Raw genomic sequence first — 26,238 nt, 5'->3', positions numbered from 1 at the left:
TTGGTGAGGTCACACACTGATGTTGGTCGAGAAGGCCTGGCTCTCAGTCTCCGCTCTAATTCATCCCAAAGGTGTTCTATCGGGTTCAGGTCAGGACTCTGTGCAGGCCAGTCAAGTTCATCCACACCAGACTCTGTCATCCATGTCTTTATGGACCTTGCTTTGTGCACTGGTTCACAGTCATGTTGGAAGAGGAAGGGGCCCGCTCCAAACTGTTCCCACAAGGTTGGGAGCATGGAATTGTCCAAAATGTTTTGGTATCCTGAAGCATTCAAAGTTCCTTTCACTGGAACTAAGGGGCCAAGCCCAGCTCCTGAAAAACAACCCCACACCATAATTCCTCCTCCACCAAATTTCACAGTCGGCACAATGCAGTCTGAAATGTACCGTTCTCCTGGCAACCTCCAAACCCAGACTCGTCCATCAGATTGCCAGATGGAAAAGCGTGATTCATCACTCCAGAGAACGCGTCTCCACTGCTCTAGAGGCCAGTGGCGGCGTGCTTTACACCATTGCATCCGACGCTTTGCATTGCACTTGGTGATGTGTGGCTTGGCTGCAGCTGCTCGGCCATGGAAACCCATTCCATGAAGCTCTCTGCGTACTGTACTTGGGCTAATCTGAAGGTCACATGAAGTTTGTAGCTCTGTAGCAATTGACTGTGCAGAAAGTCGGCGACCTCTTTGCACTATGCGCTTCAGCATCCGCTGACCCCTCTCCGTCACTTTACGTGGCCTTTACGTGGCCGAGTTGCTGTTGTTCCCAAACGCTTCCATTTTGTTATAATAGAGCTGACAGTTGACTGTGGAATATTTAGGAGTGAGGAAATTTCACGACTGGATTTGTTGCACAGGTGGCATCCTATGACAGTTCCACGCTGGAATTCACTGAGCTCCTGAGAGCGGCCCATTCTTTCACAAATGTCTTGTTTCACAGTCTGCATGCCTGAGTGCTTGATTTTATACACCTGTGGCCAGGCCAAGTGATTAGGACACCTGATTCTGATCATTTGAATGGGTGAGCGAATACTTTTGGTAATATAGTGTATGTATGTATGTATGTATGTATGTAGGTATATATATATATATATACTTACCACTCGGGTTCCTGCCGGGTCACACTTGTTGGGCCACGGCCTGTGGTCCCCTAACCCTAACCCCTGTGGGATGGGTTGATTGTCTTTATTCATTCATTCATTCATTCATTCATCCACAGAGTGTTACATAAGTGTTACAACTAAGTGTTACAACTAAGACTCCCTTCGTTACAATTTACCCCACCTGTGGGGTAAATTGTAACATTTCTCTTCTTCCACTTAGGGTGAAATTCCACGGTAATGGTAGGTTCTAGAAACAAAGTTAGTGTTCATTTGTAGCAGAGGTGTGTATGTTGCTTGTATTAAAAAATGAATTCTCTAACTCCTACATATCCTACATTTTTTTGCCTTTGCCCTGAAATGTTAGGTTGTACCCCTCGCTCCCCTACAACCAAAAAGTGCATTCATTGGATGTGCGTTAGTTTTTCTCCTCCTGCGCTGCTGTGTGCTCATGCCGGGGTGTATGTGTGTGTGTGTGTGTGTGTATGTGTGACTGAGGAGCACACACCCACCGGCGCTGTCTGAAGCGTAGCGCGGCGAGAACAAAGTTCAAACCTGCTGCCAATCAATACAGTCATTTCACTTGTTAACCTATGTTTCAGTAAATGTATTCCTGCCTAAAATGCACTGAACAATAGAAGATAAACTTATTATTCCTGATTTGAGATGTCGTAGCTGCATCTGGATCAATATGCGTAAATTTTTTTTATTTTATTAGAATATGTCAGGCTTTATTTAAGACCTATTTTCATTTCAGATCAGAAAGGTGGGTTTCTTATGTTGTACTTACAGCGAAAGAGTGGTTTAAAAATATATTGTTGCATGCTAATTTTTGCATGATTTTTTTTTTATCTTGACTGTTTAAAAGTCCTAAAGAGTTGTTTAATCATTTTGGTTCATAATAAAATAAGCAAATTAGAACATGGATGTATTTCTGTGAATATCAGACCAGGCACCTTTAGCAACGTAACATTCCTAATCATTCAACATGTGGAGCTACTTTATCAGGTAATAATCACATAAACCTTAGAGATGAGTGAAAAAAGACTAAAATGAATCTATTGGTTAGACTAGATTTTTTCATTAACATTAGTGTCAATCTGCATTCAAAGACTAAAAAAAGACTATTGACTAAAACTAGACTAAAATACTTTGGAATTTAGTCGACTAAAACTAGACTAAAATGCCAAGACTTTTCATCGACTAAAATGTGACCAAACAAAAAAGAATACAAGTTGACTAAATATTACTAAAACTAATAAGGGCATTTGACACAAGACTAAGACTAAAACTAAATTCAAAAATAGCCGACGAAATTAACACTGAACACAGCCACTTCGTACAAAATGTAGTTTGTGATCAACACACTCACATTCTCACAACATGGCATTGACAGAGACAAATTAAAACATGGTGAAAGTCTGTGGTTAACTTGGGTCAACGTGTTTCTTCAGGTTGGACGTGGAGTTGTTGTAAGCAGAGAGGTAGTTTTTCTTCGGCAAACACAAAAAGCATTTGAAAATATACACCTGTTTGTCTGTGTCCGCCTTTTTGTCTTTCACTCTATCAAACTCAAACATAGATTTTCTGATAGTTCCTCCAGATCATTATCAGACTCAGACTGAGACTCGTATTCTGCGGATTCATGTCTTTCTTCGCCTGCTGCCGCCATTATCGCGGTCTTGGTTGTGAGTCAAAAGAGCGTGGTTACTTTGGCGTTATCCTTATATTGGTAAGGATGACGTATTTCCGCATGTTGTTTGTTTTTATTGCCATGGTTTGTAGCAGTAAAAGCACAGAGAGCAGTTTCATCAACTATTGAACTGAACATTTTTTTGCCTATCTGTTTGACTGACAGTTTTATTGGAATGAAGTTGGTTTGATGTTAAAAAAAAAAAAAAAAAAAAAAAAAAAAAGTAGTAGCTTTTACGGAACCCCTAAAGGGACATGGGGAAAAATTTTTTTTTAGATATGTTTCTCGTGCGCACGAGAAAGTTTCTCGTGCGCACGAGAAAACACATGGGGAAATTTTTTTTTTTTAGACATGTTTCTCGTGCGCACGAGAAAACACATGGAGAATTTTTTTTTTTTAGACATGTTTCTCGTGCGCACGAGAAACTTTCTCGTGCGCACGAGAAAACACATGGAGAATTTTTTTTTTTTTTAGATATGTTTCTCGTGCGCACGAGAAACTTTCTCGTGCGCACGAGAAAACACATGGAGATTTTTTTTTTTTTAGACATGTTTCTCGTGCGCACGAGAAACTTTCTCGTGCGCACGAGAAAGCATTGGATGCGCGCGCATGCCTATATGACACGTCCTTCCGCTCCACGGCGTCAGCCACCACATAAACCTCCGGTTTGCGGCTCCCGCAACAGCAGCAGCTGCGTTTTTCACCCGCTCCCTCCTTGATCTCCCTAAAATTACTGTGACAGACGTTAACCGAATCATTCAGGCTAATTCCGCCACAGCCAACAAGAGAAAGGACAAAGGATTTACACTCTACGTGTCAAATTACGTCCAGAACTATGAAGGTAAGTTAAGTGTTTTACGTTAGCCTCAGACTAGACTAGCGTACATGTTAGCGAGTGGCTAACAACGTTAACCTTCAGCGGCATCAGCTGCACCAATGATGTTACTGTTGTATTTTGTCCGGTGTCTTTTTGATATAACGTATTTAACCCATATCTACATGTTGATCACAGTTTCAAACAAGGCTCCGACAGGGCTAACAGGTAGATGTCAGTGCTACAGGTCAGTGAGGAAGAGTCAGCCTCCTCACAGCCTGAGTTTAAGGGAGAGTCCTCATGCAGGTTCACTTCAGGTTCCTGAGAAAACAACTTACTCAGATCAAGTTTTTGTGAGACATACCATTGTGATAAACGTCTGTTCGGCTTACAATGGATTCAACTAGTCTTTATTTATTTATTCTTAACAGTTTATGGTATTTATAGAACAGGAGGCTAGAGAATTATAGGGGTCTTATCAGGTGAATGCTCCTGTTTATTTGCTTACACATCTCCTCTTTATGCTCACTGTAGCTGTAATGTGTTGCAAATGCAGTATTTTCTTTTGTCTTAAGATGTGTGTATTGTAACAGATTGTACTGATGGATTCACGTCCTGTAGAGCTCACAGCTGCCAGTGTTGGTGTGTGGCCGGCCCCGCCCTGTGGAACCACGGAGCAGCTCTCTTGTACCAGACTGCCCACTACTCCCAGAAGATCACCTCTGTCCCAATTGTTTACACACAAGAGGACATGTTTATCCAGAGGATTACCTGTGACAATGATATCACAAATATCATAAAGGAGAGGGTTGACTTTTTCTTTTTTTATGTCATTCTCAGCATATATTTGTCTAATTAGTTTTCCACTATAAGGCAAACAGATCCTCCGCACACTGACGCAAACTTTTACTTAATCACTTTATTTCACTGGACTGTCTGTGTCAGTGTGCGGAGGATCTGTTTGTCTTAGTGTGTCGCACGTTCCTGCTGCCTTCCAGCACCTGACTACCTGTGGCTGTGCGAGATTTCATTGATTGTAGTTTTCCACTATGTTGACTGAATGAAATGTCATAAACCTCCAACTTACTGAATGAAATGTCATAAACCTCAAACTATGATTTGAATTAAAAACATACTGATTGAATTACAAATGGCTGGTGTTGATTAGTTGTCTATCAAATATACAAATATGTGCATATTTTAAAATAAAGTAATGAGAAAATATGACAGGCCTTGATACCAAAGTGTTTATGTCAAAGTACCAAAATGTTAACACAAAAAGCAGTAAAGTTGAAGTTACATTAAGTAAAACATACACATCAGTTGAAAAAGAAACAAGTATTTCAACAAATAGTAGTTAATTCAAAGTTAACAATGAAATATCCTTAGTAGGTGAACATACAGATGACAATGAAAGAAAGTGATGTCATGTGATTGCATTGAAACTATTCTCCAAACGCACACAAATTATGGTTGTTGTCCATCCACAGACTTCTATGTTCTAGTACAAAGCTAGACAAATTAATATGGTACACTTCCAGCATGTAGTAGTCTGGCATAAAGACACACAACAGTGTTCAGCAGTTGTACCAGATGTTCGCTGATATTTGAACTTTCTCATCTTCTCTGTGGTAAGGATAGAGTTGACTAGCTTTGCACTTAACAATATGAAGGATGCAATGGTTACTCCTGTGAAAAAAGGGCAAAACAACGCAAAGGTCAGAAATTTGAGCATTGAGGTCAGAAAGGTCAGACACTGAGGTTTTCATCACCATGTAAATATACTGTAGGTCATTACAGCTAGTTGCAATCAGACTGGGAAATGTGTCTGCTTTTAAATCCTCATAAAACCAAAGAGACATTGTGATTCAAGTTTGACAGCATTTAGGTGATACAGTAAGTAACAATACAAACTTTATGCCTTAACCGGATCTGGGTTAATACTTTGCGGTGAGATAAGATAATTATTTAGTATTATGTAAACACACTATACACACGTACACACAAATACGACTGTCTAGTCAAGTTTAGCAAGTTACCATGGGTCTTGGCTTGTGCCACCTCTGTTCTGACTCTGTGCAGCTGTGCACTGGTGGGACAGAGGTGATCTTCTTCTGGGAGTAGTGGGCAGTCTGGTACAACAGAGCTGCTCCGTGGTTCCACAGGGCGGGGCCGGCCACACACGCCTTGTTTCAAACTGTGATCAACATGTAGATATGGGTTAAATACGTTCTATCAAAAAGACACCGGACAAAATACAACAGTAACATCATTAGTGCAGCTGATGCCGCTGAAGGTTAACGTTGTTAGCCACTCGCTAACATGTACGCTAGTCTAGTCTGAGGCTAACGTAAAACACTTAACTTACCTTCATAGTTCTGGACGTAATTTGACACGTAGAGTGTAAATCCTTTGTCCTTTCTCTTGTTGGCTGTGGCGGAATTAGCCTGAATGATTCGGTTAACGTCTGTCACAGTAATTTTAGGGAGATCAAGGAGGGAGCGGGTGAAAAACGCAGCTGCTGCTGTTGCGGTAGCCGCAAACCGGAGGTTTATGTGGTGGCTGACGCCGTGGAGCGGAAGGACGTGTCATATAGGCATGCGCGCGCATCCAATACTTTCTCGTGCGCACGAGAAACATATCTAAAAAAAAATTTTCCCCATGTCCCTTTAGGGGCTCCGTAAGCTTTGATGTAGTTGAGCTACATATTGTCACTGTATTGTAGCTTAGCTTGCTCTCTCAGTGTAGTGAAGCTTCATTTAATGTAGAGTAACTGGTAGCTTAGCTCACTACATTTTCCAAGTAGTTTGCCCAACACTGATTGTTACACTATCAAGTCTTGATTTGTAAAGTTCAAGAGATTTGAAGAAAAAAAAAAACAAAAAAACAAAAAAACACCCTCTCAACTTGGAATTCCTCGTCATGAACTTGGGTAAGGGTTCTCAATCCAGAGTTCTCAACCTTTTTTTTTTTTTTTTTTTTTTTTTTTTGATAATTCTTTTTATTGCAGAAGGGTGATGTACATTGTATTCCAATACTTACATTATGTTCTGCAAGTTTTCAAAAATTACAGAATAACAAAAACAAAAAATAATAAATAAATAAAAATTTAATTTAACATATAATAATGCACAATAAGTGGGATAATACATAATAAGCTAAAAAAAAAAAAAATAAAAACAAATAAATAAATAAATAAAAGTATAATAAGTAAATAAATAATTAATACAAAAAAAAAAAAGAAATAAAAACCAAATAATATATATAACATAACACACTTTTGACCATTCTTCCAGAAGTGCATTTGTGAGGTCAAACACTGATGTTGGACAAGAAGGCCTGGCTCGCAGTCTCCGCTCTAATTCATCCCAAAGGTGTTCTCTCGGGTTGAGGTCAGGACTCTGTGCAGGCCAGTCAAGTTCTTCCACACCAAACTCGCTTATCCATGTCTTTATGGACCTTGCTTTGTGCACTGGTGCGCAGTCGTGTTGGAACAGGAAGGGCCATCTCCAAACTGTTCCCACAAAGTTGGGAGCATGAAATTGTCCAAAATGTCTTTGTACGCTGAAGCATTAAGAGTTCCTTTCACTGGAACTAAGGGGCCGAGCCCAACGTCCGAAAAACAACCCCACACCATAATCCCCCCTCCACCAAACTTTACACTTGGCACAATGCAGTCAGACAAGTACCGTTCTCTTGGCAACCACCAAACCCAGACTCGTCCATCAGATTGCCAGACGGAGAAGCGTGACTCGTCACTGCAGAGAACACGTGTCCACTGCTCTAGAGTCCAGTGGCGGTGTGCTTTACACCGCTGCATCCGATGCTTTGCATTGTGCTTGGTGATGTAAGGCTTGGATGCAGGAAACCCATTCCATGAAGCTCTCTACGCACTGCTCTTGAGCTAATCTGAAGATCACATGAAGTTTAAAGGTCTCAAGCTATTGACTCTGCAGAAAGTTGGCGTCTTCTGCGCACTATGCGTCTCAGCATCCACTGACCCCGCTCTGTGATTTTATGTGGCCTACCACTCCGTGGCTGAGTTGCTGTCGTTCCCAATCGCTTCTACTTTGTTATAGTACCACTAACAGTTGATTGTGGAATATTTAGTAGCGAGGAAGTTTCACAACTGGACTTACTGCACAGGTGGCATCCTATTACATTACTATTACAGCACCATGCTGGAATTCACTGAGCTCCTGAGAGCAACCCATTCTTTCACAAATGTTTGTAGAAGTAGTCTGCATGCCTAGGTGCTTGATTTTATACACCTGTGGTCATGGAAGTGATTGGAACACCTGAATTCAATGATTTGGATAGATGAGCGAATACTTTTGGCAATATAGTGTATCTATACATGCATACATACATAAGTACACAAACATACATAAGTAGGCAGGTACATATTAAAATTAAAATTAATTGGAGGGCAAGCGATGTAGAAGATCAAAATGGGTAATAAAGGGCTGCCATATCTGAAAAAATGTATCCCTGGAACCTTTCAGTGAATATTTTATTTTCTCAAGTTTAAGAAAAAACATGCAGTCATTAAGCCATTGGGATACAGAAGGACTCTTGGCAGAATTCCAGTGTAACAGAATAACACGTCTAGCTATGAGAGAAGTAAATGCAATTACCTGTTTTTGTTTCGAATTAAGAGCAAGTGTTTCCTTAGGGGTACCAAAAATTGCTATTAATGGACAAGGTTGCAAGTTAATGTTCAATACTGATGACACAGTTTTAAAAAAACCATCCCAATAATTATGTAGTTGCGGGCACAGTAAAAACATATGACTTAGGTTGCACGGAGTGCAATGACATCTACTACATTTGTCTTCAACATCTGGATATATTCCAGAAAGTCTGGATTTGGACAGATGAGCCCTATGTAGCACCTTAAGTTGTATGAGGCTAAGTCGGGCACAAGATGTGGTAGTGTGTATTCTTTTTATGGCCTTGTCCCACCACTCATCATTCAAGTTCATCACTAGTTCCTGTTCCCATTTAGATTTAGCTTTAATCATACCATTGTCTTGAAATGACATGAGAAAGTTATAAATTTTGGAGATTAATGCTTTTTGGTGTGGGTTTAAGGAAAGCAGATCAACCCATGGTTGTTTTGGCGGAAGTACAGGAAAACCGGTAAAAATAGTAGAGGTACAATGTCTTACTTGGAAATATCTAAATAGATGGGATGGAGGTAGACCAAATGTGGATGACAAATAAGAAAAAGTACAGAACACCCCATCCACATACAAATCTTGAAAACTCAATCCCTGTACTGTACCACTGAGAAAAGGTTAAATCTAAGGATGAAGGAGGGAATAAATGGTTATTACAAATTGGAGCCTTGGTTGATGCAGATGAGAACTTAAAATGCTGTCTGAATTGCTGCCGTATTTTTAAAGTGGTGAGAACTACTAGGTTGTCTGTATAATGTTTGATCTTTATAGGTAAAGAGGAGTACAGCAGGGCAGAGAAAGAAGATGACGTGCAAGAGAGAGCTTCCAATCTACACCAGGGAGTATTAGGAGATTCGAGCCAGTAGACGATCTTATGAATATGCGCAGCCCAATAATAGTAACGAAAAATTGGCAATGCAATACCTCCATTAAGTTTGCATCTCTGAAGTAAGGATTTAGAGATACTAGGTACTCCCCCCCCCCATACAAAAGAACTTATCAATTGATCAAGCATTTTAAAGAACTTTTGGGACAAAAATAAAGGGACAGTTTGAAATAAATATGTAAACTTAGGTAAAATATTCATTTTTACAGCATTTACCCTACCAATCATTGAAAGTGGTAGACTGCTCCATCTCTGGAAATCAGTTTTTATCTTAGAAATAAGGGGAGCAATGTTAGCTGAAAAGAGACCGGGTAACGTACAGGTGACCTTAATACCAAGATAAGTAAAGCCGGAAATACTGAACTTAAAGGGCAAGTCCGTATGCCGAAGATGCAGAGCAGATGTATTAATTGGATAGCATTCGCTTTTTTGAAGGTTCAATTTATAACCTGAAAAGGAACTAAAATTGTCAAGTATTGATAAAATAGCAGGAACACCGGTTTCAGGATCAGATATGAACAACAATAAATCATCTGCATATAAAAGAAGTCTGTCCCTGCACGCTGAACACCCTTAAACAAGGGAGAGGTCCTCAGAGCAATGGAGAGTGGTTCAATTGCTAAAGCGAACAACATTGGGGAGAGAGGACAGCCTTGGCGCATCCCACGTGTAAGCGAAAAGTAATCCGAGTGATTATCATTTGTATGTATGCTAGCTTGTGGAGAGTTGTACAGGAGGCGAATCCAGGAAACAAACTTATCACCAAACCCAAATTTTTTCAATACAGTAAAAAGATACTCCCATTCTACCCTATCGAATGCCTTCTCTGCATCGAGGGAAATTATAATTTCAGGAAGTTCAGACTGGCTTTTAGAATATATTAAATCAAAAAGTATCCGAGTATTAAAAAATATGTGCCTCCCCTTAATAAAACCATTCTGTTCCTCTGAAATTATGTGTGGGAGCACTTTCTCCAAACGAGAGGCCAGTAATTTTGCCAGCACCTTGACATCAACATTAAGGAGAGATAAAGGTCTAAAAGAATTACAAGAAGTTGGGTCCTTATCTTTTTTAAGTAGCAATATTATTGATGCCTGTGTTAAAGTAGGAGGCAAAGCACCGCTCCCAAATGATTCGTTATACATGGGCAAAAGAATTGGGGCCAACTTGTCATAGAATTTCCGATAAAACTCAACGGTAAAACCGTCTGGACCAGGAGCTTTGTTAGTCTGCATTGCTCTGATTGAACGTCCAATTTCTTCAATATTAAGAGGGGCTTCAAGGTCCTGTACAGAGCTGGGGTCAACCTTTGGAGTCTTAAGTTCGTCCATAAATTTCATCATATTAGAAGTATTAGAAGGAAATTCAGATTTATAAAGAGATGAATAGAATGATGTGAAAATATTATTAATTTGAATGGGATCAGAGGTTAGGCTATCAGAAGGATCTTTGATTTGAGGGATCAAACGGGATGCAGCACGACGTTTTAACTGATGGGCTAGTAACTGCCCTGGCTTGTCGCCATGTTCATAATAGGAGCTACGTGATTTTAATAAAATCTGCTCTGCATCTCTTGTAGAGACAAGATCAAATTCAGCCTGCAAGTTAAGTCGCTGTTTAAATAAATCAGGGGAGGGGTTCGAAGAATAGTCTTGGTCAAGCTGAAGTATTTTAGATGTAAATTCTTGAAGCCTAATTTTGTATACTTTATTCGAGTGGGCTGAAAAGGAAATAATCTGCCCCCTAAAATATGCTTTCAGCGATTCCCACAACAGAGAATAAGAGGTGGAATTATTTTGATTAAAAGAAAGAAAATCATCAATGGACTTTGAGATAAACTCACAAAATTTACTATCAGATAAAAGGATAGGGTTAAATCTCCAAAGAGGAGGGCTTCTGATACGGGTGGAGAATTTAATATCTAAGGCCAGAGGGGCATGATCCGAAATGACGATACTTTGATATTCACAGGAGTTTACACATGTATTTAATGAACTGTCTATAAAAAAGTAATCGATTCTAGAAAATGAATGATGTACTTTAGAAAAGAAAGAAAACTCCTTAGCTGTGGGATTGCGAAATCTCCATGGATCGATAAAGCCATTCTGATTCATAAAATCAGAAAAAGCTTTAGACATGTTAGATTGAGAGAAGTTACGAGAACTAGACCGATCTAAAGCAGGATTAATGACACAGTTTAAGTCTCCTCCCAAAATAAGTTGGTGCGTGTTAAGAAAAGGAAGATTGCTGAGCAACGTGTGAGCAAAATTGACATCATCAAAATTGGGGGCGTATACATTAACCAGTAAGACTGGAGTGTGAAAAAGGACACCAACTACAATAATATACCGACCATTTTTATCAGTTATAACTTTAGTGGAGGAAAACTGTACTCTATTTCCAATTAGAACTGCAACACCTCTGGACTTCTGAATGGAAGACCTGGTTAATCCATGGACTTTGTAATCTTTGATGATCTTTATTTTTTAAGTGTGTCTCCTGTAAAAAAAACAATATCAGCACTTAACCGCTTTAAGTGTGTGGAGACTTTTGCTCTCTTGATCGGATTACCCATTCCTTTAATGTTCCAAGTTATAAACCTGACAGATGTACCTGTAGGCCTACTAGATGCACTGCGGTCTGAAATGCAGCCTGCCATTAACCTATATTAGACAATACAAAAAAGAGAGAGAGAAAAACAAGACATCTAGAACCAAAGTGAGAGTTCACAGACCTTTCCCCAACCACTAACAAATAAACACATTCACACTTCCCCAAACCCCCTGTCCGTAGCCACTGTTCACCTCCCACCCCCCCCCAAAACCCAAACACCCCCCACACCAATAGTCTCCCTGAACCATCAGAAAAGACCACAGTGTATACTCCCTAAGAAGTCGTTTACATACAAAAAATGTAAACGTCTAAGACACTGAGCTGAGCTAGTGGAGTCCCACAGACTACAATATACGATAGATTGGCGCATTTGGTCAAAAGACCCGATATAGTTTAAACCACTATAAGGTTATGGAAAACAGATAAAATAAATTGTTTACAAAAGGGAAAAAATTAGAGAAAAACTAAACAAAACAAAAAAAAAAAAACCCACAAAAGTACCTAACACCTCTCCCCCTTTTTCTGATGTTATTATGGACTATTCAACATCTAACATCTAAGTAGGATAACATAACTGTGGTAACATAACTTATGAAGAACATACACAACAAGCGTATAATACTTGCATAGAGGCTTAAGATGGACTTTTTAAACAGGAGAGGAGGTGAACTAAACTAGTGTGCTATAAACAGTATGAATAGCTTGAGTAACAGGAACATGAGAGAAAAAAAAATCTGAATCGGGGCTTCATGTTAACTGCCACATAAACATTGATATGAGCCAGAGATTACGTTTTGAGGTAATTCTGCACAAAAAAGTTCTTGTTTTCAGTGAGCAAGCGGGTAACATTAGAGTTGGAGAGTACTGAATTACCTGTATAACTTATAAGGCCCGGTGCATCACGATGAATAATTCGAAAACCAAACAAGCCGTATGGCCTAGTCTTGTGCAGAGTAGCCTGTTTTAGTCTTAACCAGCGTTCATTCCTATTTTCTTGATGAAGGTTTGAGCATCTTCCGGTGATAGGAAGACTTTCTCCTCACCGTTATAGGAAATGCGCAGACGAGCAGGGTGGATGAGTCCATATCTTACTCCTTCCATTCCCCGTAGTTGGCGCCTGACCTCGTTGAAAGCAGCACGGGCCCGTGCTATCTTTGCCGTGTGATCCGGGAAGATGTGGATGGTCATGTCCCTGACACTGATTTTTCCACGTTCTCTTGCCCGTGGCAGAATATCGATGCAGTCGGAATGGTAGTGGAGCCGGGCAATAATCGCGCACGGCCGCTCCCCGGGTCTCGGTTTGGCCTGGAGGGTCCTGTGGCATCTGTCCATCAGCGGCTCCTTGTCCAGATGGAGTGCTTCTTTAAGCAGTGTCGCAACTGCACCGGCAGAGTTGTTGCCGGCTTCCTCAGGGACCCCCACAATCCTGATATTATTTCAGCGCGATCTTGCTTCCAAATCTTCACACTTATTTTCCAGTCTGGTCATTTCAGCTGTGAGGTTGTCAATCTTATTTTGGATCGCGACAATATCATCAGTGCAGGTTGAGAGAGCCTGTTCCATTTCCACCACAGTTCCGTTTAGCACTCGCAGATCCGCTTGTGTTGCAGCTGTGTCTTTGGCGAGCTGTGTCTTCACCGCTTGCAATTCAAGTTTGATTGTGGATAAATCTTCACCTAGAGCAGCGCGTAGTTCTGTCTTGAAGATATCCGCAATGTCTTTACGCAATTCGGCGAGGAGCTCAACTTTCAGGGCCGATGCGTCCACAGGTGCCTGGGGTGGGGCGGAGGCGTAGTCGGAGCTGGGAGGAGAATCACTTGGGCTCGAGGGAGCAGCCAAAGGGCAAGGCCGCGGGGTAGCATGCCGTCCTTTAGTGGTTTTGTTCGACATTTAAGCTTTTTTCCAAAATAGGAAAAACAACAGTGATTTAAACGCGGGTGAAAGCAAACGACTGAATGCAAAATAGGCGCAGAAAAAATATTGTTTAAAGCAAAGTCTGCAGGAGCTCCCACACCTACGTCTTACTCCATCGCTAGCTCAACCGGAAGTCCAGAGTTCTTTGAAAGATCTGATGTCATATCAATATAACTACTCAGATCAAGCACAGTAAGAAAACTACACTTTGAAAATCGTGTTTAAAGTACATTTTCAACATGGCGTGCTTTGGATTAATCAACATGTTGCAACAGTAGTTGTGTAAATGTGCAACATTGAACCATATAGTCATTTATGGTGCACAACTTTGGTCGCATCCATATTTTTCCTGCTTGATTTAGCTCAAATGCACAAAGGGCGTGAAATGACGCAATTCGTACCTCAGAATTCCCATCTTCAACTTAAATAAAAACATAGCATTAGAATCCTGCTAGGTTAACATGAGTGCTCCTGGGCCAGCAGTCAGGCTTGTACCATGGCAAGAGAAACCCTATAATTGTTAACAGTTTAGTGAGGCAGGACATTAGGATGAATTTTAAAATAATGTGGAATGGGTGGCCTGTCTTCCTTTATATTTGAATATTTTAAAATGACAAATCAGAAACACATTCGACTTAAGTGGTTGTACTGTTGTTATTTTTGCTCATCCATTAGATTCTCCTCAGTTCCTTGTCTGCAAAGTGGAGGATTTTCCTGAGCAGCAGCAGCAGCAGCAGCAGCAGCAGCATTGGAGCCCCAGTCCTGACCAGGAGCAGCCAGAGCCCAAACACATTAAAGAGGAACAGCAAGAACTGTGGAGCAGTCAGGAGGGAGAGCAGCTTCAAGGGCTGGAGGAGGTGGATATCATCCCTTTCACTCCTGTCCCTGTGAAGAGTGAAAAAGATGAAGAGAAAGCTCCATCCTCACAACCACAAGCTCTAGCTAGCAGCTCCACTGAACCCACGAAAACAGAAGCTGATGGAGAAGACTGTGGAGCACCTGAAGCAGCCAGGGACTTAGATCCAGATGGTGATTTAGAACCAACTAGTGATGGCCAATTCTTTTCTTCAGATTTTTCAGACATTGACACTGAAGACAGCGATGACGATTGCAAAGAGACTGATGAACCTCATTCAGGTTTAGATACACTGAACTCTGGGGAAGGACCCTTTGGCTGCATAGTTTGTGGTAAAAGATTTAGTTTGACGGAACATCTAAACAGACACATGATCAGTCATTCACAGAATAAACCCTTTAGTTGCCCAGTCTGTGGTAAAGGATTTCATCAGAAGAGAAATGTACAGGTGCATATGAAAAACCATACAGGGGATTTGCCCTTTAGTTGCACAGTTTGTAGTAAAAGATTTGGTTACAAGGGAATTCTGGAAAGGCACATGACCAGTCATACTGGAGAGAAACCGTTTGACTGTAAAGTTTGTGGAAAAGGATTTGGCCTAAAGGGGCATTTGCAGAGACACATGAAACTCCATACAGGGGAGAAACCTTTTGGTTGTTCAGTTTGTGGCAAAAGATTTACCCAGAGAGGAACAGTAGTTACACACATGAGAAGTCATACAATGGAGAAACCTTTTAGTTGCTCAGTTTGTGGTAAAAGATTCAGCCAGAGTGGCACTTTGGGTACACACATGAGAAATCATACTGGGGAAAAGCCTTTTGGCTGCTCAGTTTGTAATAAAAGTTTTAGTCAGAGAGGAGCATTGATCACACACACGAGAAGCCATACTGGGGAGAGGCCATTCAGTTGCTCAGTTTGTGGGAAAAGTTTTGTTCAGAAATGTAATCTGAAAACACACCTAAGAATCCACACTGGGGAGAAACCATACAGCTGCAATGTGTGCGGGAAAAGATTTACTCGGTTGTCAAACATCAGAGGCCACAAGTGTTGCACTGAACCAGCAGCAGCTAATACTGCAGGTGGTGGTGAGCAGGGTGAGCAGAGCTGCTTATTGAGGTGAATTAGTGGTAATACTTCATTTATACTTTCCCTCCATTGTGATACATTGTAAGTGAATAATTAGACTGCAGTCAGAGGCATTGTAAAAAATAAATAATCAGACAACATAAGAATATGTTGTCACTTATGTCAGTTCAGTAACTATACACATATACTATATAACTTTCATTAACAAGTAAAGAAAGTCTCATTTTCACTACAAAGATCGACCTCTTTGTGGTGTCTGCATATATGTGGTGCTGTGTGTGTTGTCTTGCCTGTGATAGTGGATAACATATAATTGAGTGCCACAGACAGCAAAGTGTTGTTTTGTCAACAACACAGATATTTTTATTGACTCTGTTTCTTCATTCTCTCCCACTGCAGACATAACGACATGTACTAGCTCATCCAGTTGAAGAACCAGTGAGTGAACGGGAGGATCGTCAGTTCAGATTTAGTTTTCCATTTTTCAGCACATTCAAATGTGCATTCATTTTTCATTGACATTGTTGCACCCCTGCTATTTAAAACGCTAAAACTCAAAAAGTGATCTGGATTTTCCTGCTGGTCAACACATAGTCCAACAAGGACAATATCCTTGAGGCCTTTTTCAACGACGGGATTAGTTTCAGCACAAGGCAGTCATTGTTCCCATCTGGTACAAACGCCAGAGACTGACCACTTTTCACATGTCAGCTTTTTGTGATGTGTAATGCCACTGCCTCTGCTGCAATAGAAGATTATTTATATTTGAAGATTTCCTAAATTTCTACATCACTTAAGTTATTTTTCATTTTCTTTTGTGCCATTGTTCTGGAAGATGATGGGGATGTTCTCCTTTATCTGACATGCAATTTCTAAGGCAGTGCCATTATTATAATAATAATAATAATACATTTTATTTGTTATGGCGCCTTTCATGGCACTCAAGGTCGCCTTATGTTAATTTATGACAATTACCTCACTGCACATTTAGGAATGATTAGGAATTTTCAACATATGTATGTAGACATGATGGAAACCATGTGCCTCTGAACATTTGATACATTTTTCAGCAGGAAAACTGTATGAGGAAACTTAGACACACATTTACAAAATAATTCATAAATGTGGCTCATTTTGCATGTGGTTCTCTGATAAATTAATTAACCCTCGTAAAGCCTAAAGGGGTCAAAACGACCCGAGTGTCCGCGAGTCTTTTTTCCAGGGTCCTGCGGCGTGCCCATGCCTCGCCCTCGCCTTGTAAAAAAGACTAGCGGACGCTTGCGTTGTTTTGACCCTGAAGGCTTTACAAGGGTTAAGATAACAAGGTAATGTACTCACAATGGGCCTCATTCACAAACTGTGCGTATGATCGTTTGACGCACAAATCCGGGATTCATCAATATTTTCTTACCCAAATTTGTTCTTACTCTGCAAACAAATTTAGAACTGCCTCAGACCATGCGTACACACAAATGAGGAAGGCCAAACTGACTTAGAAAATGCAAATAGACACCTTTTAAGTACATGCAGAGTATATAAAACCACATTAATTAAAAAGAAATTTAATTACCATTTTTTTTAAAATCATTAATATACAAATATATTTGCCTAATGTATTAAATAACCATGAAATTGACACACTTTCACCCTCATCATTGTGACAGTTATTAAGTTGTTCAATTGTTGCAAACGGATTTGCCATTTTTATTTGAATAAAATGTTTTTCGGATTGACTTTTGCCTGTTAATTAGTAACACACATAATAGCAAATATAACAGTACAGTTACCTTGGGGTTCTCCTTGGATGTCATCACTTTCACCTTCATTTCGTGGACATATTCCATGAATGGATGTTTGTTTGTCCAATTATTGCTACTCTCATCCTGTGGCGTCAGTGGCGGTTCTGTCTATGTTGCCGCCCTAGGCGAAATTACTGCCTTGCGCCCTTCCCGGTTACCACTCCTACCTTCTCGCTTCGCCCATGTCAAAAACCGCTAAGTGTGTGGCGTTGACCTTATCCTCCACCAGTCTCCTCCTTTTCCTTCTGGTCCGTAAAGCGTTTTTTGGCATCAACTTTCATGTCAAACCACTTTTTTTTTCACCTGGGCCACAGTGCGCTTCTCCGGGGATACTACGTTGACACCCTGGTTATTGCAGTCCAAGCATCATTTTTTTATTTTTTTTTTACCATGGTCACCCCCAAGGAAATACTCTGGAAAAGGCTTCTACCTGAATTTCAGGTTTAACATTTGCATGTTGGTTCATGTGAATGAAACTCTGCAAATATTACATTATTTTAAATCATTCTGTTACAGTGAAGTTCTAACTAATCAAAAGGCATCTCTGTCAGAAGATTTCAGAGACATTTATTAGGGATGGCTCGATACCACTTTTTCACATCCGATAACGATACAGATACTGCAGCCTTGAGGATCGGCCGATACCGATACCGATCCGATTCTTTTTGTCACTCTAAAAGTTGTTAATAATGCGTGGATGTAATTTGCTTGATACTGACATCTAAAAACACCACATTCACTGTACAACAACTATTCTGGTCCCCTAAAGAAGGAAAATATGTGACAACAAGTCATGTGTAACACTATATAAAAGTGCAACTTAGTGCAAATTTTGCATTTGAGTTAGTTTTATCAACTTGGAGTGCGTGCACAACAGCTATAAGACGAGTCACCAAGGCAACGGGGAAGCGTCAGGCTGCGTTTTTCACCCCCATTGAATTGGAAATCTTAATGCATTCACACAGCGAGTTTGAACATATTTTTTAAAGAAAGTGCAACACCGCTGCAGTGGTAAAGCAGAGGGAGACGGCAAGGGAGAACATTGCTGCTCGGGTCAATGCGTAAGTTTAAATGGAGTCCGTTGCAATCAATAATATTACAGGGGAAAACTGCTTGTATTACTGCTGGCCTATTAATTTATTTCATTTAGGTGACGTGGAACGGTAACGCTCAAAAAGATAATTTTGAGCTAAATGCTAAAACGTCTATGTGCGGTCTTATAACCATCTCCAGACGAATATTTAATTTTCTGCGCAATAACACTGCACCTTCATCCATGGGATCGTTGTCGAAAGGACATGTCATGTTTGTGAAAAAAAGACACCATCTAACTACTAATGGACTTCTAATAAAGGCCTACTGACTGTTTTTTTTTTTTGTTTGTTTTTTTTTTAAGTAACAGACGGCAGAACTAATATGCCACGCCAAAACTCGCCTGCTGACTGAATGAATGAGGAAGTTAAATACGGTGTGTGGCTGAAAGAGGGCGGACACAGAGAGAAACTCGAGGTTTCATGAGAAAAACCTGGTCCTGACCAGGTTAGTTTCATGGAGTCTGTTACTGCGGTAACTGACCGAGAGCTTAAGTTACCTCCCTCTGTGAAACAGGCTAGAGTTACCCCTCTTTCTCTGGTTTGAGTTACCTCCCTTTGTGAAACGGAAAACTATCTTTCACTAAACCTGCTTTGGGAAACGGACCCAAGATTTGCTGCACCAAAACAAAAACGGTTTGCTTTTCTTTGCACTCGCCTGTAAAAAGTCTCCGTACTCCTTTCCATGATGCTTCTTCAGATGCTTTATTAAGTCCGTTGTGGTAAAACGTCCGGTTTTGCTACCACCCCTTGAGACACTCATATTGCAAACGTTGCGCTTTTATCTTTCGTTAACGTAAAGTTAATGGAGGACATGACTGCAGCTCTTCTGCTCACGTGACGAAAACACAGGCACATGGCAACCATGGCGACAGCTCGTCTGTGTTACGGCATGTCGCACAAAGTGAAGTTGAGGATATATGAGATAGCTTGGGCTTATGGATCAGATCGGACGGGTTCTAATAAAAAAATCTGATACCCGATCCAGTCATTTTGGCCTGGATCAGACCTGATACCGATCCAGTGGATCGGATCGGACTATCTCTAACATATATAGGTTGGCATATCTTCCATAGGATGGAATTTGTCAATCGCTGGACAAGATGGCAGCTTAGGCTTTTTTGTGTTTATGCTACCTCATCTCTATTTGCTAAGTTTGCTGATTAAATGTGTTTTCTCCTTCATTGAGTAGACAGATGAGTCTGGAAAAACAGTTACTCCAGCTATGGGGCTCTTCACATTCTAGCAAAGGGATACATGCTGATGTCACAAAAAAGTATCACACAGTCAGAGATAAGCTTTACTGACAGCGTATTAGCTCCATCAACCTAGAAATGACTACTATGAAACCCAGAAATGGAAATAATTCTGTGATTGTAATCATATAGGAGTGTTGCCAAATAGTGAACACAGGAGCTGGTGGTGCAGAACCAAATGTTACCTTAAGGAAGGTGCTGAGGGCTCCATGATGGAACCAGTTTGGAAGTGACCTTGTGATTTAAGCTATTGGGCACATAATAGAGGATGGGTATTATTTGCACACATTTCTTTTCATCAGACATTGATATTATAAGCTTTAATGTGTCAACTGCTCACATTAAAGGAGCTAAAAAGGCTGTCCTGAATCCTGAAATATATTTAAATGCGATGTGTCATTGTGAGTGGGTGTTTGGATTATGGAATTATTTATTTATCAGTTTATTTATTTCATGTACTTCTTTGCTTGTTTATTTGAATATATTGTGTTTTTCTGTTGTTGTTTTTTTATTTAGATTTTTTTATTTGTTAATTTATACATAAATTTAATTGCTCATCTGACCTTCTATGTTTAAATGGTTTTCTATTAGTCCAGCAGGCTTTGGTACAAGCAGACAGTAGCATAAAGGATGGGGATACTTTGGGGCGGTTTATACTTCGGATTTTGTTTTATCTAAGTTAACTTATCTTCAGGTACAATGTCCTTTCTAGGTGTGTGCAGTGTACTTTGTGTTGTTTGCATGATGTCATTCAATAAAAGCATTTCCCTCCAGAAAGACACAAGTAGTGGTTGTGTTATTGGATGAGATGGTGCTTTTCACTCTGATGAAGACTGCTCTGCTGAAAAGTTTATTCATGGAATCTGTGCAATGAGCTGTGAGTATGCATCTAATGTTTTCTAAGTAACTAGTCCTGTTGAATCTATGTTGCATCTTGACTGTTTGTTGGATCTTTTTGGGTGGAGTCTTATGTTGTACCGACTAAGCTAAAAAGGCTCTTCTCCTAGTCTTTGAGGTTTCACAGGCCAAGCAACCATTGAAGATGAACTAAGTTGAGGATTTGCACAAAACTCAAGGTTTTGATTTTAGAATGATGGTTTGAATAGAAAATTTGATACTAGAACGGCACATCGATTGCAACATCTTCAGGTACTGCTGGGATTTGAATCCAGGGTCTCCTGTTTACGAGACAGGAGCTTTCACCAACAACCAGTCTCATAATCTAATCAGAGGATGTATGAATCATGTTCAAGGTCTTTTAAAAGAAATTGGACACATCGTCTATTCTAGGGCGCATATCTGTTGTCACGCTGAACGTAAATGAGAAGAGGGGTTCATGCCTGTTGCCACTGAAAGCCCACATTCAGCAAAGTCGCAGCAGATATTTAACAGACACTGAGTTGTTTGACTGGCATTCAACAGACACTGAGTTGTTTCAACCACCAGCATTAAAATCTGTGAAGGACTTAATATGTAGGCATATAGTGAGGGCCCAATAATGTCAGGAGGGGTTCTTGGTTTGTTTCTGTATTTAAATAGATAGATAGTGTTGTTGTACATCCTTCAAAACAATTTTCCAGCTTTGTGACACTTCTCTTAACGTGTTGCTTTTCTGGACACACACACACACACACACACAAAGGACATCCTGAATCCCTCAGGAGCTTTGTTGCATACTAAAAAGGTGGACTTAATCTTTCTAAATGGACTGTGCAGCTATATGAGTAACCAAACGTTCAGCAAATCAGTAACAAGGGTCAGGCTTGTTGGAGAAGCCTGAATTACATCTGCTTAAATGAATTGGCAGATGTGGATGGGGCCATGTTGTGATGTTGTATGTCATGTTTGGTATCATTGTGCTACTCAGGATAAGGTGAAGTCAATTTTCAGGTCATCTCCAAACTTCCTCTTACAGAATACTTTCATCCCAGGGCAATTAACTCCCTGGCTGTGAATTCAACCCCCCCCCCCCCCCCCCCCCCCCCCCTCTGTGCTTGGTGGCGGCCCAAAGAATCCAGAGGGAGCTGGACGGTGCGCCGCCTTGCTATGACGACTCCACCCACGGCGAGGTGCTACTCAATTGTAATGGAAAACCACCTAAACTGTGTCGAGGCGAGTAGAGTCGAGCCGAGTCGAGCCGAGTAGATACTAATGGAAAAGGGGAATTAGACTCTGGTGCGGTCTTTTTAACTTTTATTGGCTTACATGCCACATGTCCAAATTGGCGATAGAAACAGTCAGGGCTCACTCTCTGGGTACACATGGGTTCATTTTGCACCGATGCGAAATCTGTTTTGTGTCATATTTTAGCCGCCGTCTGTTTACCCATCTCATGTTTTTTTTTTGTCCATTTTGTCCATTTACTACATGCCTCATTGTTTGTTTGTCTGTTTGTTTGTGTTGTCTGCTGTAACTATGTATATATTTCATCTACCATAATAAAGTGTGTTAAATTCACGTTCGTTGTTGGGTGGTTTTTGTGAGTGGAATTCTTGATCCCTATTCGGAAAAGATCCGACTGCCCTTTTTATTTTGATTTGATTGTTTCCAGGCATAGACTATCATTTCAAGGAGTAATATTCCCGATATAAACTGCTTTTCTGCCTGATCACCAGAAACGTAGTTTCATCGGTCATTATTACGTCCTTCCTCCGGCCCAGTTGCCGTAATAAACTAGTCATCACTCTTAAAGTGTTGATAAGTTTATTCTTATCATTTCCCCATTTATTTGTGATTGTCTGGTCAAGCGAGTAATCCTACATTGTCTATGTGGGCAGCTGTGCGATACATTCTGATAGCGTTGTGTTTCATTTCTTGAGACTGGGCGTCACGTTGACGTCTCCTTATTTGCATACAGTTGAGCTCTAGGCTCAACAAAAAAGAAGCAGAAATATACTACCATATCCTAAAAATGCCCTAGTGCTAATAAAAAACAACCCTGAGGGCCTGTATAAACCCACCCAGCAACTGAATTAAATACTGCTGTGTGTACCCGCCACAATTTTAGAAACTCATATAAATTATAATTTTTCTAAATATATTTAAGAAAAAAAAATAATTAAAATAAAACAAAAAGGCAGAAAATATCCAAGAAAGAGACTGTGGAAGAATAAAAAATAAATAAATAAAAGGATTGCAGTAACATTTATGCAAGGATACAAGGATACAAGGAAGTTTATTGGTCATTATACAACAGGTTGTATAATGAAATTAAAATGTGGTTCCCTCTTGATTGATTAATTGATTGTATAAAAAAATTATTAAACATGGAGGAGTGCAGATGGTGCATTTAGTAGTCTCAAAGCCTGAGGGAAGAAGCTGCTCTGTAGTTTGGTGGTATGGCAGCGAATACTTCTGTATCTTTTGCCTGACGGCAGCAGGGTGAACAGGCTGTGGCTGGGGTGGCTGTTGTCTTTTAGTATCCTTTGGCTCTGCGCAGGCACCTCACCTCCCCGATATATCACTGAGGCTTGGTAGATGGGTACCAATGATGTGTTGGGCAGTTTTAATCACACGTTGCAGAGTCTTCCTGTCCTGGGCCGTGCACATCCCATGCCAGTTTGTGATGATACAGCTGTTTCTGAGCTTTTTTAACCAGGGCAGAGATATGTGAAGTCCATGTCAGGTTCTCTGTTATGCTGATTCCCAGGAACTTAAAACTGCTCACTTGCTCCACATCAGCTCCATTGATGTAGACAGGGTTGTGTGTCTTTGCCTCCTTTTTTCTAAAACCAACTATCAGCTCTTTGGTTTTGCTGACGTTGAGCAGTAGGTTGTTTTCCGTGCACCATTCTGCAAGATGGTTGATTTCCTCCTGATATGAAAACTCATCATTGTTGGAAATCCGGCCGATGATGGTGGTGTCATCCGTGAATTTCACAATAGAGTTCTCTCCATGTCGGGGGTTGCAGTCGTGGGTGTACAGCGTGAACAGGAGGGGGCTGAGCACACAGCCCTGGGGCGCTCCGGTGTTGAGTACTAGAGTGGAGGAGGACAGACTGCTAATCCGAACTGACTGGGGTCTGTTTGTCAGGAAGTCCAGTATCCAGTTGCAGAGAGTGGTACTGATGCCCAGAGTGTTCAGTTTTCCAATCAGCTTCATGGGGGAGATTGTGTTGAAAGCTGAGCTGAAATCAACAAACAGCATTCTGATGTAGGTGCTGCTTTTCTCCAGGTGAGTGAAGACTGAGTGGAGAGCAGTGGAGATGGCATCCTCTGTGGATCTGTTGGTTCTGAATGCAAACTGCTGAGGGTCCAGACTGGCAGGGATGTTGTTCTTTATGTGCTGGAGAACCAGTTTCTCAAAGCACTTTTTTTTTGGTTGGCACATGTTTTTAGTACACGGCCAGGGATGTTGTCAGGCTCAGCAGCTTTACTCATATTCACTTTCAGCAGGACTTTCCTTACATCCACTGCCACAAGTCTTTGCTGTTGTTGGTGTTGAGGTCTCTCTCCAGTCTCTGCTGATGCCTTCGCTTTGCCTCCTTGATGCCAGCTTTCAGTTTTGCTCTGGCAGCATTGTAGGCTTCTTTGTCACCTGACTTAAAGGCAGCTTTTTTGGCTCTACATAGAGCTCTCACCTCTCCATTCACCCAGGCTTTCTCATTAGGGAATGATTTAACTAGAGCTGAAACGATTACTCAAAGTAATCGAGTACCTCAATTCTTTTTTTGCCTCGAGTAATTTTTCCTGCCTCGAAGAATCGTTTAATAAATAAATAAATAAAAGTATAAATCCGCGGTGTTTCGCCCGGACTATTTTTAATGTGGCCCAACCGGCACAACGTGGTGGGCCCAATCTCAATGTCCACCCTCACACACTCACTGACTTTGAGGTGCGCTCCTGCTAAGTCCGTGAGGGCTTACGGTTGTCCCATTGACAAATCATGAAGTGCGTGAGGGATCTCTCGCGGACTTTTTGAGCCCTTAATGCACCCTTTCCGTAAGTGGGCATCTCTGCAGACTTAGCATAAGGGAATTACCCATAGTTCATTGCATTGTGACGTATAACATGATTCCCCTAGGGAAACCAGCTGGTGGCCGCTATAAAAGCGAAATCAAACGAGCGAATTTGTAAACAATCCAATCCAATTCAATCCACTTTATTTATAAAGCACAATTTTAACAGACAGGTTTTCCGAAGTGCTGCACAACAAGATAAAACACCACAAGATAACACAATAGAAGCAGAATAAAAAGGTAAAATACACAAAAGGATAACACGATAAAATAAGATCAAATTAAATAAGATAAAAGAAGAAGAAGAAGAAGAAGAAGAAAAGATAATATAAAATAATAAAATAAAATAAAATAATAATACAAACATAATTTAAATAGAATAAAATAATGTAAAATGCACTGCTCGCACAGTCTAAAAAGAAAAAAAACATGCACACATAAAATCATAAATCATAAAATCATGAATCCTACATGGTATCAAAAAAAAAAAAAAAAAAAAAAACATGGAGGGGGAAATCAGCAGTGACGCCGCAAAGAAGAAGTTCTCATGTGAGTATAACATTTTATATAAGATGGCCTTCAGAAACGAAGGAAATAAGCAGATAGGCAATGCATATTTGTTTTTTATCTCTTGGCAAGCTCATCAATGCCTTTTGTGGGAGTAGATCATTTTTTAATGCTGTTTTTACGACTCCTCAAAAATACCAAGCAAAAAACGTAAAATAAAAAGTCCCAAAGCTGCGATTGTGAGAAACATGATGCATCGCTGTTGACAACCAAACAAAGGGCTGTCCCATTCCCTTTTTATAGTACTTCAGCCCCTTGCAGCCTCACACACTCAGTCACTTTCCAGGTGCAGCTACTTAAGTCAGTGAGGGCTCAGGGCTTAGGGAAGAGATTGAGATTCAGCCCTTAAGTCACGCACGCAAAGGAAGGAGGAGGAGGGGGGCGTATTTTGAGAAGTAGCGGCAAGATGTCAGAAGGGAAGCGAGGATGAGGAAATCGTCCCCATATCGCCGGTGTGTGTGTGTGTGTGTGTGTGTGCGTGTGCGTGTGTGTGCGTGCGTGCGTGACTGAGGAGCACACACTCACCGGTGTTATGAATTGTGTTTTTGTGTTGTGTTGGTGTACTGCTCTCTCTCCCCTCCCTCTCTGCATCAGCAATCAGCTGTCTGTGTGAATGAGCTGCAGGTGTGTGTACCTCTCCCAGCTGACCAGGTGACCGAGCTGCTGCCTGCTGATTGGCTGATCATCCACTTCAAATACCAGCTGATCCCAGTCGTCAGTCTCTCTGTTTTCTCCTACTCCCAACCGACAGCAGCCGGCTAGTGTAGAGTGTGACTTTGTGGTCTGGTAGACATTTGGTTTGTAGACTAGTGATAGTTATTTGCCTTTTGTATTGTGTTTTGCTGTGACTTTGTCACCGACATTTGTATATATTGTAAATAGGTGTAAAAGCTGTAGCAGACCCTAGTAGGAGGGAGAAGCCATTTT

At 40.8% G+C, this 26,238-nt stretch overlaps 1 protein-coding gene across 2 annotated transcripts in view; it reads left to right on the top strand.

Moving 5' to 3' along the window:
• The window catches only part of LOC115354586 (zinc finger protein 569-like), a 58,094-nt gene extending 41,589 nt beyond the window's left edge, over nt 1-16,505 (top strand). The window contains exons 2-3 of one of the 2 annotated variants that reach the window (XM_030044995.1): nt 14,374-14,886; nt 16,040-16,505. In XM_030044995.1, coding sequence (XP_029900855.1) covers nt 14,374-14,886; nt 16,040-16,071 — 545 coding nt within the window. In that variant the 3' untranslated portion in view covers nt 16,072-16,505. Of the gene's footprint in view, nt 1-14,373 lie in introns of both variants that reach the window. The other variant, XM_030044994.1, reaches the window with a different exon arrangement.
• Nucleotides 16,506-26,238: the final 9,733 nt, after the last annotated feature.

The sequence above is a fragment of the Myripristis murdjan genome, chromosome 22, assembly GCF_902150065.1.
Source record: "Myripristis murdjan chromosome 22, fMyrMur1.1, whole genome shotgun sequence".
In the NCBI taxonomy this organism is placed as follows: Eukaryota; Metazoa; Chordata; class Actinopteri; order Holocentriformes; family Holocentridae; genus Myripristis; species Myripristis murdjan.
Note: the sequence above shows the minus strand (reverse complement) of the source record. Positions and strands in the feature narration are given on the sequence as shown.